Raw genomic sequence first — 16,749 nt, 5'->3', positions numbered from 1 at the left:
GAAGAGATCTGCCACTGCACTCATTTCTCTTAGCCACGTTGCTGTCCTCTGAAGAGCTGGGCTTGTTCTGGGCAACCCTGAGGAGTAGAACTGGGCCAAAAAGCAGAAGCCGTAGGAAGACGTATTTTGGCTATCTGAGGATGAACTGGACTATGCTGAGAAGTAGTGATTTCTAAGTCACCTGCGGTGTGCAAGCATAGATCGATCTCACTCTGGGAAGACCTGGTGTGGGGAGGACTCTGCACCATTACACCAGGCAGCCTTTACACCCCCTTTCAGCCCAGAGTGGCAACGAGTCTACCCTGTATGTTGGTTATTTTCTTATTTGTTCAGGAAACATCAGACACTGACTATGTGCTTGGCCCTTTCCCTGCCCTTTGTGCAGATGACAGAGGGTGGGGGAGATAGATACCTCGTGACCTGCTCTCAGTAAGTAGGTGTTGAGCCCTGTTGAGGGGCGCAGGGCGAGTGGTGGTGCAGGGAAAGTGTAAGATGCTGTGGAAAGACACAGAGGATGGTCTAGGTCATCAGGGAAAGGCTGCCGGAGGGAGTGACCTTTATGCAGTGGTCTGAGGGGCCAGTAAGAGGGAGGCGTCAGGAAGAGAAACAGGGTGACAGGGAGGTTTGTATTTTGGAAAGAGCATTATCTTCAGTGTGGAAAATGGGCTTGAGAAATGTCAGGGAGAACAACACAGAGGTTGTTAGATCTTCCTTCAAAGAAACAATGGTGGCCCTGGCCACAGTGGGGATGGTGGGAAGAGGAGAGACCGGCAGGTTTGGGAGACAGGGTTCAGCGTGATCGGTCAACACAGGCTGAGACAGGCCTAGTTTCTTTTAGGTTCAGGCAGTGATGGTGCCCCTTTTGCTTTAGTGGAAGTGATCCCACTTCCTGGGATGGAGAGCACGGGAAGAGACATGGTTTTGCTGGGGGTAGGGACTTCCGGAGGTGTGCGTGTGAGGTACCCGTGGGACAGTTAAGGGGCGGGTCAGTCTGGAGCTCAGAGAACTCTAGGCTGGTGGCCCAGAATAAGGAGACCCAAGCACAGAGATGCTGCTTGAGCTCCTGGGAGTGGCTGAGACAGTCCAGGGAGAGCGTAGGATTGCCAGAGAAGGCAGCTTAGGACAGAGCTTGGAGGCATGCCAAAGTGTAAGGGACAGGAGAGGAAGACGAGCCTGAGAAGGAGCAGTCCCACTGTCACACATGCTCAAGCCGAGGGAAGCGCATGTCAAGGAGGGAGAGATCACTAGGCCTCGGGTGCCCTGTAAGGTCCGATCAAGTCAGGCCTGAAAAGTTTGGGATTTAGCAACACGAAGGCCGTTAGTGACCCAGACAAAAGCAGCTATTTTTTTTTTTTTTTGCTGGTGAGGTCCATTTGGCCACATTCCTCCCTGACATTCTGGATTTAAAAGCAGTGCCCTTCTGGGTCAAGAAGAGTCCGTCACCACTGTCTGGTCTTAGCAGTGGGTAAAAGTGAATTCAAGTCACCCGAGTCTGGAAGGCCCTGGTCGCACTGCTCACTCCTCGGAGGGGTAGCCTGGGACGTCCCCGCCCTCACTAATGGCACAGCCCTTTCAGCTGCTGAGGACAGTCACTCTGTCGCCCTCTGAGGGGGACTGACAGCTGAGGAAAGAAGCTAGAAACTTAAGACAGCGGTAGTTGGATCCTAAGGGCTCACAGTTAAGTCGACCAGTTGCCGTACAGCCAGGCTGCGAGTGGCAAAGGGGAGTGGCCATCGTGGGAACCGAGAGAGACAGCAGGGACAGGGGTGTGGCTGCGGACAAGGCTGGGAAAGTCAACAGCAGGATTTCTGAATCCCCGGCCATGAATGGCTTCTGTTGCATCTCCCTAGAGATAGGGAGCGACTTTGAGCTGTGACCCACTGAGATGAAGAATTGGGTTGTATCATCTTGTCTTGGAGTCTGGGGGCGGGGGGGCGGGGGGCGGGTGGTAATCAAAGGAGCAAAGACTCTGAATCTGACCCGGTTTTGAATCCAGGGGTGATTCCTTACCTACTAGGCAGGTAACCTTGGACAAGTGACTCGGAACCTCTCTGAGCCTCAGGTGATTCATTTGTGAAATTCAGTTTATGTGCCTGTGTCAAAATTAGATGAATGTATGTGGAACCGTGGCACGAAGAAGACATGGAATAAACAACCACTACTGTTATCTTTCTTGCCATTTTTAGGACCACCGTCGTCAGCATTGTGTTTATGTCGCTGTTACTCATTACAGGGCACTTTCACATGTTCTCACTGAAGTGACTAGAGCTCTTCAGAAGTGGCTTCAGGTCGTGAGCTCCCCACCCTCGAGGATGTGTCAGGGGCCACCTGGCAGGGACACTGTTGGAAAGTGGCTGAACTGGCTGGGAGGCTGGCTTACACGAGGTGGTTTTTAAGCCGCTGCTTTCGGTTTTATTTGTGTTTTAATTGGATGAAGCAGCCTGATGTCCTCTCTCAGGTTCATTCCAAGGAGCATTTGTATTCATTTAAGTTCGTGGGCACTGAGCAAAGGCAAGCCAGACGTGGCTGGCCTTGGGGACTCTGCCTCCCTCTGCCTCCCCAGCTCTTCAGAACTTTCAGGGCTTACCTTAGCCCCGGTCGATGAGAACTTTTTCATGTAAAAAAAATTTTTTTTAAAGAATCCTTTTATATGGAAGACAGTATTTTTTTTTTTCTAAATATCACATTGGTCCTAAATGTCTTGGCAGCAGATACTACAGAACATTTGGATTTATATTTTCTCTCTCATAGAATAAAACCTTCAGTGCCACTACCTCAAGAGTCCTGCAAGTTCATATTATGTAAATACATGTAATAAAATATTTACTTAGGGTTTCCACAAAAGAAGGTCCAAAGGAGAGAATAGGAGAGCTTCTCTTTGCTGGTCTTAGAGGCTCTGATGGGAATTCTGAGTGAAATTTAAGCCTCTGAAATATGTTTTGATTGGCCTCCTTCATGTTTTATCTCCTGTAATGAACTCTTTGTCAGTTTGTCAATTTTGACTAAGGACAAAAAGTTCATGTGTAGTAACAACACACAGACCGAATTTAAAATTATGGTTTATATCATGATGTAATAATCCTCTCTTTTCCTTTAGTCAATATTTACCTGTTAGGCCAATATATTATAATTTTAACTTCAAAAGAAGACACTTTATTTTACCTTCCCCAAGTGTTGGTTTTAGATACTTGTAATATCAAAATTGGAAGTTGAGCCGTCTGAGGCTCTTGGCCACATTGTCTTAGGGTTGAGTTCCTCGATCATCGCAGGGCAGGTGTCCCTGCTCCCAGTGACCCAACCACTGTGAACTCTGAGCCACACTGGTTTCTCTCTGCTTTCCAGAAGGCCCCTCTCCTCTGTGGGAAGTGGGCCTATTATCCCACAGCCTCCGAGATCTCTTAGACAGACTTCGGTTTTCCCCAGTGTATTACTGTTACAGGACTAGGCAGAAAAAACCACTGAATGCCCTGTAGGAGGATAGTCCCTGTAGATGAGGAATGGGGAATCTTAAATTCTGTTCTGTCCCTGAACCCCTTATTTTAACCACCCCATGCTTAAAGAATTTTCCATTAAAAAGAAAAAAACTGAGGGAAGAAGGGTCTCCCAAAGAAGAAGGAATAGGAGGATAATAAATGGCTATAAAATTTGCAGATAAAATGTGTGATACTTTAGGACTGACTGTGTAGGCAGCCAGGAGCAAGTAGTGATGTGCTCAGAAGCTCTTCTGAGTCAACTTGGGTGTCAGTCAGGACTCTTCCTGTGAGTCATAACTGAAAAGGAACTGATTGATTCATGAACTGCCAAGTCCATAGGTAGACTAGTTTCAAGTTCAGCTGGATCCTGGAGTTCAAACAAGGCCATCATGATTCTCCCTTTATTTCCTAGACCTATTAATCTCTATATTGGCATGATTGTTTGGCAAAGATGTTTCCTTGGCAGCTCCTGACTTATGCCGCTCCTTACTGTCCGGGCTCCCAGCAGAGAGATCCTCTTTCCTGAAGTTACTATGAACAAGGATGGGGTAGAGTGGAATTACATCAAGCATATATTTAAAGATTTTATTTATTTATTTATTTTAAAGAGAAGCATGCGTGCGAGTGGGGGAAGGAGTAGAGGGTGGGGGAGGCAGAGGGAGAAGGGGAGAGAATCTAAAGCATTCTCCACGCTCAGAGTGGAGCCCGACGTGGGGCCCCATCTCACGACAAGATCATGACCCAAGCTGAAACCAAGAGTTGGATGCTCAATCGACTGAGCCATCCAGGCACCCCAAGCATATATTTAAATTTGAGCAAATTCACCTTTATGTTGATATCATCAGTGTACCTCTGTCTGCCCACGGTGCGCTCGTCATTTTGTACCCCTACTTTACATATGTACTCTTTTTTGTATTCCGTCCACTCTGTTCACTCTCATATATGTATGTAAGTGTGTATGTGTGTTTGTGTATAATCATATATGCTGTATTTGAGAGCTGGTTTATGGGATGTTCAAGAGTAAATCTTAAATTTATAACCTAACCACCCCCTCAACCCCGCTTTAAGTGTAATTCCACCAGCCTGCATCACGTGCCCATCTCTTTGGTAGAACTGGTAGGCAGGGCCCACTCCACCAGAAAGGGACAGGGCAGTTCTGTAAGGGGAGAAAAGTAGGTCTTTTACCAGAAAGGAAAAGACAATAGGCAAACAAACCAATTATTAATTCATTCACTCAACAGGTATTTGTTGAGTGCCTATTATTTGTCTGGCATTCTTCTAGGTACTGGGCCTAGACCAGTGAACTTTACACAAAAGGTTCTGCCTTCCTGGAGCTTACATTGTAGGGAGAGAGGCAGACAGTAAATATGTTAGCCAATAAAAATACACTGTGATATCTGGCAGAGATGAGTGCTCTGAAGAAAAGACCATGGTAATCATCTTCATTTATGGATTAGGTGCTTTGACAGTGCAGGTAGAAGAAACAGAGGGCAGAGAATCGCCTCTTGTTCCCAGATTCTCTTTGAATTGATCCTTATAAGGTAAGAAGGATTTTGATAGGCAGGTCCTGTTGAGATGATCCCAAACATAAGAAAAAACCATGAGCCAAGCAAACATGTCAGTGGGATGAGGTAAGGTATGTTCTGGGAGTGGAAAGAGGTTTCCCATGATGGCTGCATGCAGACATGTGGAAGGGGGAGCTGGAAGGCTGGCAAGGCACGTGGCTTACAGGCTAACGAGTGGCATCACCAGGTCCATGGCTGAGAAAATGCCAGGCCACAATGTGCAGGGCTAAGTAAGAAGGCAGAATCAAGGTAGGAAGGCCAGGTATAGGGCTCAACAGAAAGGCTGTGCTCGGAATGGACAGGAAGAGTAGAGACTTCAGAGGCAGTGTCCGCAGGATTCGGGGACTCCCTCATTTCTAGTGCCCTGAAAGGGCTCATTCACCGTCCAAAATGAGCCTGCTTTGGCAAGTCTGCTGATGTTTACAAACACAAGAGGACTTTAGAAACAGGAAACATCTTGCAAAGATGGTTAATGTTGTTTCTTGAGGATAAAAATCTCACCATCTGCTAGTATATAGTGAGGAAAGTAACCATGCAAATCACCGGGGGCAGGTGGAACCCCCAGCAAGACTGGAAACGGTGGCCCGCACCTCAAGTCCCGGGGCCCCCGAGAGTGCCACGCAGTCTCGGGAGGGATTCCTGGGAGGGATGGCCTTGCCTTCTGCACCACACTGATCAGCCTCCTTCTGCATTTACAGGCAACTTTGAAGTGGGGGTTCACATTGCAGATGTCAGCTATTTTGTTCCCGAGGGATCCCCCCTGGATAAAGTGGCTGCTGAGAGAGCTACAAGCGTCTACTTGGTTCAGAAGGTAAGTATCAGTCTCCAGTTTCTTGGATTGAAGGACATCCTATTTGATCTGCTTCCTTTGTTTGTCTCTTTTTTTTACCAAAAAAGAAAAAAAAAAAAGTCATGAGGAACAGCAATCTTGTCTGAACATCTTTTCTTACATCCAATGAGATCTTTTAAAAAAATGGTCTTGTCTCCCTACAATGTAAGCTCCAGCAAGTGTTTCCCCTCGGCGGTTGCATGTTTTCCTTACATATTCAAGAGGAACCATACCATGGCAAGACACAGGGACCTGTCTCAGGTTTCAGACTGGCCCTGCCACCTGAGTAACTCAGACAGGTGCTCATGTTCAGAAAGAAATGAGGGAAAGTAACTGCTTTCAAGCTATTGTTCCAAAGCAGGGCTCAGCAAACTCGGCCCACACCAGCCAGTTTTTATGAAGTGTTTTTGCAACACAGCCACGTGCTGTAATGTGGCATTTTAATGTCTATGGCATTGTCACACTATGACAGAATGGAATGAAATGCCTTTTGAGAAAAAGTTTCGACCCCTGTTCGAATCTGCTCCTGCCTTGCCCTCTACAAGATAACCTGGGATCTCAGAGATGGAAAAGGATTTCACCAGAGAAGATCTATAGATGACAAATACACATGTGAAAAGATGCTCCACATCATACGTTATCAGGGAAATGTAAATTAAAATAACAGCGTGTCCCACCCAAAAAAACAGGAACTCTTGGGTACCCGTCAACTGTAGCTCGAACAAGTCAGTCGTGTGGGTTCACACCATAGGACTAGAGAGCCCAAGTGGTGGGGGGGACTGCCCGTGATTCCTCATCTGGGTCCTGATTACATGAGCTTTCACCTAGTGAAAAGGTACAGACTTTCCCTTTATGACTTGTGCACTGGCGTGTGTGTGTATTATACTTAAATAAAAATGTTTTCATTTTGAAGCTTTTTGGGCGATGACTTTCGCTCCACTCTGGCTCCTTTTAGTGTAGGTACCCGGCCTGTGCAGACAAAGGAACAACTCAAAAGCCAGGCCCCTCACTCACAGCTTGGCTCTCCTGAGAACAGGGCTCTGATATTTGTACATTGTTTACACTCAATATAGCCTCAGGTTAAAGATATCCCGTCCATACCTCCTGCCCCAAAAATGGAGTTGGCCAACTCTGGCCTTTGCCTGGCCCAAGGCCTCTGAAGGAAGGGAGATCAGAATTCCAAAATCCCTTAAATCTACAAAACTGTGATGTTATGATGGAAAGAGAAACAGAAGTGACAATCTCTTAGACTTTCAAGACCACAGAAAGTGAATAAATGTGAATTGTTCTCCCCATGTAGAAAAGTTTAACACTGTTCTTCAGATTCAAATATTTAAGAATTCTAGACACAATTAGAGGTTCTTCTAAGTAGGTGGTCTTCTCTTATCTAGCTGTTGCATTCTCCTTTTATAACCAGGAATTACGTTTCAAAATCAGAAAATGGAAAAATAAAATCGGGTTAAAAAACGAAGCACATTTCCTTTCCTCTTCTCTTCTCTTTGTTTTCGTGATTGTCGCAGTTCTAGAATTTCTCTTCAGGACTGCAGAGTTGGGGCTCTGCTCCTGAGCTCTGAAAAGTGCAGAGCTGGATGGAGGAAGGGCCCGTGTGCCCCCGAGTGGCTGTGGGCCCCTGCTGCCCGCCTCGGCCCCCAGCTTGGCTGGAGCGAGTGACGCCAACCCACAACCTTGGACAGCAGCAGCTGTGCATTCTGGTTCCTTTGAACCAGGGCTCTGACCTTTCTTCCTACTCATTTTTGTTTCTTAAAGGACTGTGGCCAGGAACTTTGCTGTTTTCACTTTACTTTGCCTATAAAGGTCTTCTTAAAAGCTGGATGAGCTGCTTACCTCTTCCTCCAGATTCCCTGCTTTCTCATTTGGCAGAATCATTTCTCCCAACTTTATCAGATGGGGGAAGGCGTATGTGCGTTGGGGGTGGGGGGCCCGGTGGTTTTCCACATAGAGGGAATGTGGCACCGATTTCTTTTCATTCAGTGCTACTGGCTTATAAGTAGCTGATACCAGAATTACAGTCAAAGCTTGATTTGGGGAATTATCCCATAGATCAGGACTATACAATAATATACAAATTTGGACCCGATGTTGGGTCCAAATTCCGTTTTACTGTCTTTAAAATGAAATTCTTTCTGTTGGGATTTTACTCACCGTAATAAGTATTTGGTTATTCTCATTAACAACAGAGTATACTCAGGAGGAAAGATAAATTGAAATATTGTCCATTTAATTCCCATGAAAAGGACACACTCTTTCTTTTTGACAAAAATTAGGCATCTGTTCATTTAACTGACTGAGGCACCCCGGTGCACCTAGGCATCTGTTCGTTAAGGGGACAAGTATCTACCTGAGTTTAGGCCTGGCCTTCTCAGAAGGATGTGACATCTACCCAGTAAATGTCTCCTGTCTTCCCTGAGAGGGAAATACGATGAAATTGTAAAATGTAAGGTAATTTTAAAAAAATAAGCGAATTAAGTTTTAAAAGTAAAAGAAACCCTAAACAGTTGAAACCTAAAGCTAAATTGTCTGCCTGTTGGCCCCAGCACCCGTGTTATTTTAGGTGTGAAACAGCTCAAATAAAAGTTTGCCCATAAATCTCTACGATATTTTATTGGTACTGCTTTATAATAGAGATCAAAGATTGGGATTGGAAGCCTGTCTTAACGTGGAGTCCAAAGAGTTTTAAGATGTTCCTTTCTGACCCCAGCAGGTTGTCAGAGTATTGATGTTTTGTTAATGTCCAACTGTGTAGCAAGGAGTTGATCAAATTCAGAATTCATGGAAGTGTTGATATGAAAAAGAAAACTCTTTAAACAGAGATATTGGCTGGCAAATGAATGATCTGTTTCCTTTTAAGTTGTTTCAGTGTGCGAGGGGAGAGCTAGCTATACCTTATTGTTAAAACCTTGAAGTCCTCAGAGAAAGGGAGAAAAACTCCCTAAGTTCTCAGGCTCTGACAGCCAATGGCCTCTGAGGGTGTGAGGGAGTTTGTGAGCCAGTGAAGGCCTGGGCTGAAAGAGGCAGAGGAGGCCCCTGCTGCAGCTCTGGGGTGGGTCGCTGACATCTGGCTCCCCTGAGCTTTGGAAACCGCCCCCCCACCCACCCCCTGTCGCTGCTAGTCCCTCCTGATCCTCTTTGCACGGATGATTGATTCTTCCCCTCTGTGGCCCTTTCCGTTGGTCACAGGGCTGTCCTGGCTAACCCGTTGCTGAACTTGGCCAGCCTGCCCGCTGTGGCTTTAGCAGATGTTTCTGCTCTCTGAGGCTAATATAAGATTTTATAGTCTTGTTGGTACCCCCACCCAGCTGCCTTGGGCAGTGGCGTATTTACCTAAATGATCAGTTTCTCTCAACTCTCCCAAGCCCTAGTCCAGAATGCTTAGAAAGTCGGTGTCCTGTCACCATGTCCCTTTTTTCCATGACCAGCTTTTAAGCCGTGCCCTGACCCAACTTTGATGCTGGCCCGAAACGTGCTTTAGGAGATGAAGATCCCTTTAAGCCCCTTTCCTTTCTTCTCTTGCTGCCTGAAGGGCTGCCCGTCTTCATCCAGTTCCTATTTGTTGAGGACCAGCTGTGTGCCAGGTGGCAGGTGTGTAAAGATGAGAGAGATGCTGATCTTGCCCCGGGGAAGTCAGAGGAGGTGGGCACGTAACAAACACAGTACACGGGGCCACCTGCAGTTATAGAAGTACTCCCAAGGTGAGGGAGTATTCGGGAGGAGAGAGAAGTTGTAGCTGCCTGGGTTGGCGGTAAGAGAGGAGCTTCCACAAGAGCCACAAGATGGCTTCACAAAGCAATGGATTTTTGAGCAGTGTTTCAAATTTTGAGTCGAAAATTTCTAGGTAGACACGTGAGTGGAGAGGGCATTCCAGGCAGTGGCTCAAAAAAGCATGGAACATTCAAGGAACCATTTGTAGTTTGGAATGGCTGGGGTATAAATTGCAGGAGGAGGCAAAAGATGAAGTTACAAAGAGAGGCCTAGAGTGGCAAGCTAAGGAGCGTGGACTTCATCTTGAGGACAAGTAGGGAAGGGACATGGTCTCCTTTGTCTCAAGTAGAAAATCACCTTAGCAACCATGTGGTTGAAGAATAGTGAGGCCAGAGGGAGGAAAATTGTTATCAGTACCAGGGCCCTTTCCCTCAACCCTGGCCCCTTGAGGCTTTGAATAACCACCCCAAAATACACAGAGATTTTTTTCTCACAGAATTTTAGGAGAGTTTATCCACATGCTGGTGTCCAGCTGGACCCCAGGAGAACTAGAGCCATTGATGTCTTCAGCCTGGTGCTAAAATGGACATCCTGAGCAAGAAGCCCCCAGCTGCATCCCCTCCCTGTCTAGCAATCCATATCACACAACAAAGAGTCTGACTAGGCAAATAGGGCAAGTTAGCTTCCCTCTGTTGTCTTTGCTTTCTCCTTGGAGATAGGGTCTGGAGGCCCTCTGCCAGCTTCTCACTGAGAGCTCTTGGCCCCTGTTGACCTTTGGCCGCAGATCATGGAGGGTCCAGACTTTACTGGAGACCTCTCCACTCCATTGAAGGTGTTTGGACCCTCCCTCAATTAGCAGGACAAGCAAAGAAATCACCTTGGGAATTCAGTTCATCGGCTATTGGAAAGATAAAGGCCATGTGTCCTACTGTAAATGTACTTGCAAATTATCATTGGGTGGAAAAGAGTAAGAAGATGAAGAAGTCTGGAGAATAATAAGGAAATCTGACCCAGAAAAATTTCTACTCCAGAACTCTGCTGCTGGTTTAGGAGACTATTAGAATATAACCCAAGAGAGATGAGTATGTCCATACTTGAAGATGGAGAGGAGAGAAGACTCATTTGAGAGAGATTTAGTTGTAAAACCTACAGAACCTGGGAACTGATTGGATATAGCAGAAGGAGGAGAGTGGAGAAATCACAAAATAACACCCAGTTGTGTTCTGTGGGAGGGGTGTGTGTATGTGTATGTGGTTTGTTGTTGTTTGCTTGCTTGTTGAACTGGTAACAGGGTGCTGCTCTTAACAGAGATAAGAAATATGTCATAGCAACAGGTGCAGGGAAGAAAATGCTGAACTTTGTGTTCTTCATGCAAAGTTGGAAGTATGCGTGGGACATCCAAATCAAGATGTCCGGAGGGCAGCGTAATAAAGGGATCTGGAGTTACAAGGAGAGGCAGGGCTGGAGATGCAGTGAGGATGGGACTCGTGGATCAGTGGAAGTGCAACCCCAGGAGTGACGGAGGCCCCGGGGAGCATGTGCAGGGAGAAGAAAGGGGAGCGGCGGGCAGAGGGTGAGAGCACTAATGTTTAAGGAGCCCACCGAGGAGAGGGTCCAGTAAGGACCAACGCAGAGGGAGTCTGAGAGTGTCCACCTGTGTTTCAAAAAATACGTGTACCCGTAACATGTAATGTTTTACCTGATGTATAGGTCATTTATGAGCACACAGAAACAAGACAAAGGTTCTGTACCGACATGTTTTCTTCTAAGGCATGGGGCCTTACAATTTTTACATTCTCATGGTTTGGTTTGTTATCACCTAAAATTTCTACCACAAACATGTAATTTTTGTAATTTAAAAAGGTCATATTGAGGGGCACCCAGTTGGCTCAGTTGGTAGAGCATGCAACTCTTGATCTCAGGGTCGTAAGTTTGAGCCCCATGTTGGATGTAGGTATCTTTAAAAAATAAATTAATAAAAATAAATAAATAAAAATTAAAATGTCATATTGAATTGAGAAGTGAAGGGAAAGTGTGAATGAAAATAGGAAGCATGAACTATTTTGAGAAACTTAGTGACATGAAGGGGGACCCCCAGAGTGGGAGAGGGGAGTGTTGTTTCTGGTTCCTAAGAATGGGAGACTGAGCCTATGGTCTCCGGGAAAGACAGTGCAAAAGAACACGCAGCTAATCTAGCAGAGCTTTGGCAGGGAGGGGATGGATCAAAGCTCAGACAGGAGGCCAGACTTTGCACGGGGAGGACACTCGAGCTCTCGGGAGGACTGAGGTGGGGTGTTGGGAGAAAGGGAATGAAGGAAGGGGCTGGAAGGATGCTTGGGAGGGGTTGAGTCTGATGGTCTCTGTTTTCTCTGTGAAGACGAGTTGAGGTTATCTGCTGAGAGCCGGGGGAAGGCACCTGGGTAGGAGGTTTGAGGAGAGTTAAGAGAGTCTTGGGGGGCGCCTGGGTGTCTCAGTCGTTAAGCATCTGCCTTCGGCTCAGGTCATGATCGCTGGAATCCTGGGATTGAGCCCCGCATCAGGCTCCCCGCTCCGCGGGAAGCCTGCTTCTCCCTCTCCCACTCCCCCTGCTTGTGTTCCCTCTCTCGCTGTCTCTCTCTGTGTCAAATAAATAAATAAAATCTTTAAAAAAGAGAGAGAGAGAGAGAGAGAGAGTCTTGGAATGGAGTCAAAGGGCCTGGAGGAAAGAACCAGCCCCAGACAAGGGGAAAGACTGCCAGCCTCCATTGACGTAGGAGCTGAGCCTGGCTTAGTGACCTGATCCGGTGACCGGCTGTCACTGCTCAGCTGCGAATTACAAACGCAGGAAAGGCGCATCGTGAGACGGACCATGGGGCTCTAGAGTTGGGACAGTGAAAGTAGGGGACTTTGAGAACTTTGAGGGACTTATCCACGGACTCTATACCTTGGAGTGAAGCTAGTGAGGGCAACCATCCAGGGGTCAGGGGATGCATAAGTGGTCACATGACGCTAATAACAGCCAGCAGTTCCTCAACCCCGGACAGACCTGTCTTCTCTTTTCCACTTGTTGGTTGTGTTCCACGCTCATCACCCCTGCCTCCGAGTCTCCCCGGGGTGATGTGGCAGATGTCACATAGCTGCTGAGCGTGTGTAGACCACATGCTGTGTCCAGGGGGGCTCCCCTGGAAGTCACAGCCCTCCTCCCGTGGGGATCCCTGCCATGCTGTGGACTTGACACACGTGCCATGGGCCATGGAACACCTTCCCAGGGAGCCCGGCAGAAAGCGGGCCCGACTGATGAGAGCTGTGATGTGCCACACCATAGATGTGATGGTAACATCTTCGTTCCTTCACCTTTGAAAGAGAAAGAACCATCTATTGATAAAACTGTATGGACATAAAGACTGTTTTCTCTGCATACCATCTGAATTCTGCCCCAAGATCTGGTGAAAGTTTATTCAAAGGAATACCCTTTAAAAATAAGGATAATTATACTACTTGAAAATGTCTTAATGTTCAGCTTCTTCATGAGCACTTAGGTTCTTGGACATCTGGATCTTAAAATATCCTCTGTATGATACAAGGTACCAAGCAGTGTTTATAACCTGGGCAGCCACTGAGTTGCCAGTAGTTTTTAGGAGGGAATAGTCAAAACAGTTTATCTTATACTTAAAATACTAGCTGCTTATGAAATTCTTATGTAAAGATGTTTAAATAGAAGCCCTCTATGTATTTCATAAAATGTTTTATGTGATGCAATAAATAATAAACACAGAAAGAGAAAGTGATTCATTTCCTGGGCAGAAGTCAGTCATTTGCAGACAGAGTGCCTGCCCTGTAACAGGTGCTAGGTGGAGAGACGGGAGCAAGAGCTTGTCCTCATTCCTGAGGATTCTCTGGGGTAGTGGAGGGGAGAGGCACGTAAAGAAGCGATTCAGGTGGGTTAAGAGCCTTGGAAGTGTCACGGAAGAGCTGGGAGGGTGGAGTAAATGACTGACTGTTTAGGACTGCCTCAAATCCTTTTTGAAAGAACAAAGGTGGGTGGGGAAAGTATTCAGAACACAGTGCATCCTCCCCTGGGGGAATCTGGAGAAGCCTTTGAGGGATGATGAAGAGCCGAATCTTCAAGGATGTGCAGAAGTTGGCCAGATGCAAAACATCCAGAAAGATGTCCCAGAGAGAGAGAGAACTATCTTGGCAAGAGCTAGAGTAGTGATAGGCCTGGTAGGCGAAGGGTGTGCCGTGAGCAGCCCGGCTGAAGGGGAAGGCCAAGCCAGGTGACCCAAAGACCTGGGAGACCTGGGGACGGCCAGCAAGCTGACTTGATTGAGCATCTTCAGTATTGTTTTGCCAGTAAGAAAACTAGGCTCAGAATTACACTAGCTTGCCCAGATTGTGCAGGAAGTGATGGGCCCAGGATTAGGCCTCAAGTCCGTCTGGCTTCAGATCCTTTGCTCTTTTTCTTGCATCATGCTGCTGATGAGTATGGACTTCACTCTCTTGGTTGCTGGTCTTTAGGCCTTTTTTTAGTGGTAAAGGCCTTTTGGCAAATAAAATCTTAAGCCCAAACTCTAATATATAAGAACAGATCAGGTTATATTTCATTAGCTTAAATTTCTTTCATATTTAAAATGCGTAACTTACGAGATCAATTCATGAAAGCAGTGGTTTTCTTTTTAATAAGCTCTTTCTTTTTGGAATCATTTTAAACTTAACAGAAAAGTTGCAAAGACAGTACAAAGAGGTCCCACATACCCTACACCCAGTTCCCTCAGTGTTAACATCTTACAGTACCCTAGGACATTTGTCCTAACCGAGAAGCTGATATTAGAACATTACTCTTAACTACAATCCATACCTTATTTGGATTTCACCTGCTTTTCCACTGATGTCTTCTTTCAGGGTCCAGTCCAGGATTGTATTCAGTTGCAATGACTTTCTTTTGCCAAACACTAAAACAGGAAGCCAGGAATTGCATTACATTCTCCTACACTCAACTTTGTGATTCACAATGAGATAGTTCCTCGAACACTTTGAAGAAACTCTAGCTATATGTAAAGAGGTATGAAGTCCTGGACTACAAGCATGCAGGGTGAGTAGCCTACTACCAAAATACAATACAGCCCAGAGAAGAATCCAAGAATGCACACCCCACAAATTTGATTTAGTCTCTTAGCTTGGGCTGTCAGACAGTATGCTAGAGACTGGGCAGCCTAAACAACAGACATTTCTTTTTTCACAGTTCTAGAGGATAGAGGTCCCAGATGAAGGTCCCAGCCAGTTCAGTTCCCAGTGAGGACTCTCTTCCTGGCTGGTAGATGGCGGAGCCCTCACTGTGTCTGCACAGGGCAGGGAGAGGGGAGTTACCTCTCTCTGTCGGATCAGCACCCCACCCTTATGACTTCATTTAGCCTTAATTACCTCCTAAAGACCCTAACTCTAATGCAGTGACATTGAGGGTTAGGGCTCCCCCAAAGGAATTTGGGGGGGAGGGGAGACAATTCAATCCATAGCACAATCCAAAGGTGAAATGATAGGAAATATTTACAATTCAGTCACGAGACAGTATGCGCCATACGTTTACGCAGGTGACGATGTATTATTTGGTAAAACACTTGATACTTGCAAGACAATGTTAAATACAGAGATCATATTTTAACACTCATTAAATAAGTTGAAGAAAATGTAGTGTCATCTGAACAGATGGTGCAAAAGCAATGGTAAGAAAAAAATTTCAAAAGTGATTATGTTATAAAAGCTGTTAGCAAAAGTTTTCAGATGGTCATTGAATTTTACATAGGTGCTAAAAAGAAATCTCGCATCCTTCAGAATAATGCCAAGTAATGCCATACAGTTATTAATTATTTGTTACTGGTGTGGGCTGTGAGTTCTAGAATTTACTTTTCCATATGAAATGTTATTTACTGTATTGAAACAGGGTACAGGTACCTTCACACAGAGTAAGAAACCACTAGGACTTATTTTGCTTTTGCTGATAAATAAACTTAACTGGATAACTTTACCTCAGCTAGTACAGAGTTATCTCTCTTGCCTACTACGTCTCAGTTACTTAAGGCAGGGTTAAGTGTTAGCTGAGTTACCTATACTTGATGCTGCGAATCGAGGAGTCCACAGCCAGTGTGTTGAATAAAGGGCTATTACTGTGGCTGTTTTTAGTTTGGGAGCAGGGTGAATGATAATGCTGTTAATCAAGAAAAGTGTGGAAGAAGGAATAGATTTAAAGGGAGAAGTGAGTCTGAGGTGTCTTCAGGACACCCAGGGAGAGATACGGTCTTCATCTTGGGAACTTTAGAGAAAACAGGTAGCATTCTGGGATAGCTTTGAAGTCATCATTTGAAAGTAAGTTGAAGAGACGTGTTCTTTTTAGTGAAAGAAGGTATACCAGTGGATCAGTTTATTATAGACTAGAAAGATCAAAAAAGGGAAGAAATAATTTAGGGTTAAAGAACTGCAATACGAGTGACTAGTTGGCCACAGTGTTCCTCTAGGAAACATGTGATATTTTATTGTAGTATCCTGTTAATGTTCCAACAAGCAATTTGGTCAGTTGTGATATTTTCAATCACGGAAGTGTTGATTCTGCAATTTTACTGTAATAAAACCCCATCATGAGTTTACACTCAGCACTTGGGTTATCTATCCCAACTTTATTGGCAAATCATTGACAAATATAGTTGTATGTATCGCAGGTGTACAATGTCATGATTTGAGACACATGTACATTGTGAAATGATTGCCAACATGAAGATAGTGAACACATCCATCACCTCACACAGTTAGCTCTTTTGTGTGTGCGTAGTGAAATGCTTAAGATTTACTGTCAGCAAATTTCAGGTGTACAACACCCTATTATTAACTGCAGTCGCTATGCTGTACCTTAGATCCTCAGGACTGATTCATCTTATAACTGAAAGTATGTGCCATTTGACCTACATCTCCCCATTTTTCCTCCCCCTGGCCACTGCCATGTAAGTGATACTATACAGTATTTGAGTTCCTCTGTTTGGCTTATTTCCCTTGGTAGGATGCCCTCCCAGGTTCATCTGTGTTGTCACAAATGGCAGGATGTCCTTCTTCTTTATGGATAATAGTATTCCATAGTATATGTGTATATACACATTTTCCTTATCCATTCATCTGTCAACAGATGTGTAGGTTGTTT

General features: G+C 45.6%; 1 protein-coding gene across 9 annotated transcripts in view; it reads left to right on the top strand.

The window, feature by feature from the left end:
• The window catches only part of DIS3L2 (DIS3 like 3'-5' exoribonuclease 2), a 355,216-nt gene that overhangs the window by 238,821 nt on the left and 99,646 nt on the right, over positions 1–16,749 (top strand). For all 9 annotated transcript variants that reach the window (XM_088021501.1, XM_028105173.2, XM_028105172.2 and 6 more), the window contains one exon: positions 5,737–5,849. In XM_088021501.1, coding sequence (XP_087877627.1) covers positions 5,737–5,849 — 113 coding nt within the window. The remainder of the gene's footprint in view (positions 1–5,736; positions 5,850–16,749) is intronic.

The sequence above is a fragment of the Eumetopias jubatus genome, unplaced genomic scaffold (assembly GCF_037043125.1).
Source record: "Eumetopias jubatus isolate StellerSeaLion01/CBP00866 unplaced genomic scaffold, mEumJub1_p1.0 scaffold_3, whole genome shotgun sequence".
NCBI lineage: Eukaryota > Metazoa > Chordata > Mammalia > Carnivora > Otariidae > Eumetopias > Eumetopias jubatus.
Note: the sequence above shows the minus strand (reverse complement) of the source record. Positions and strands in the feature narration are given on the sequence as shown.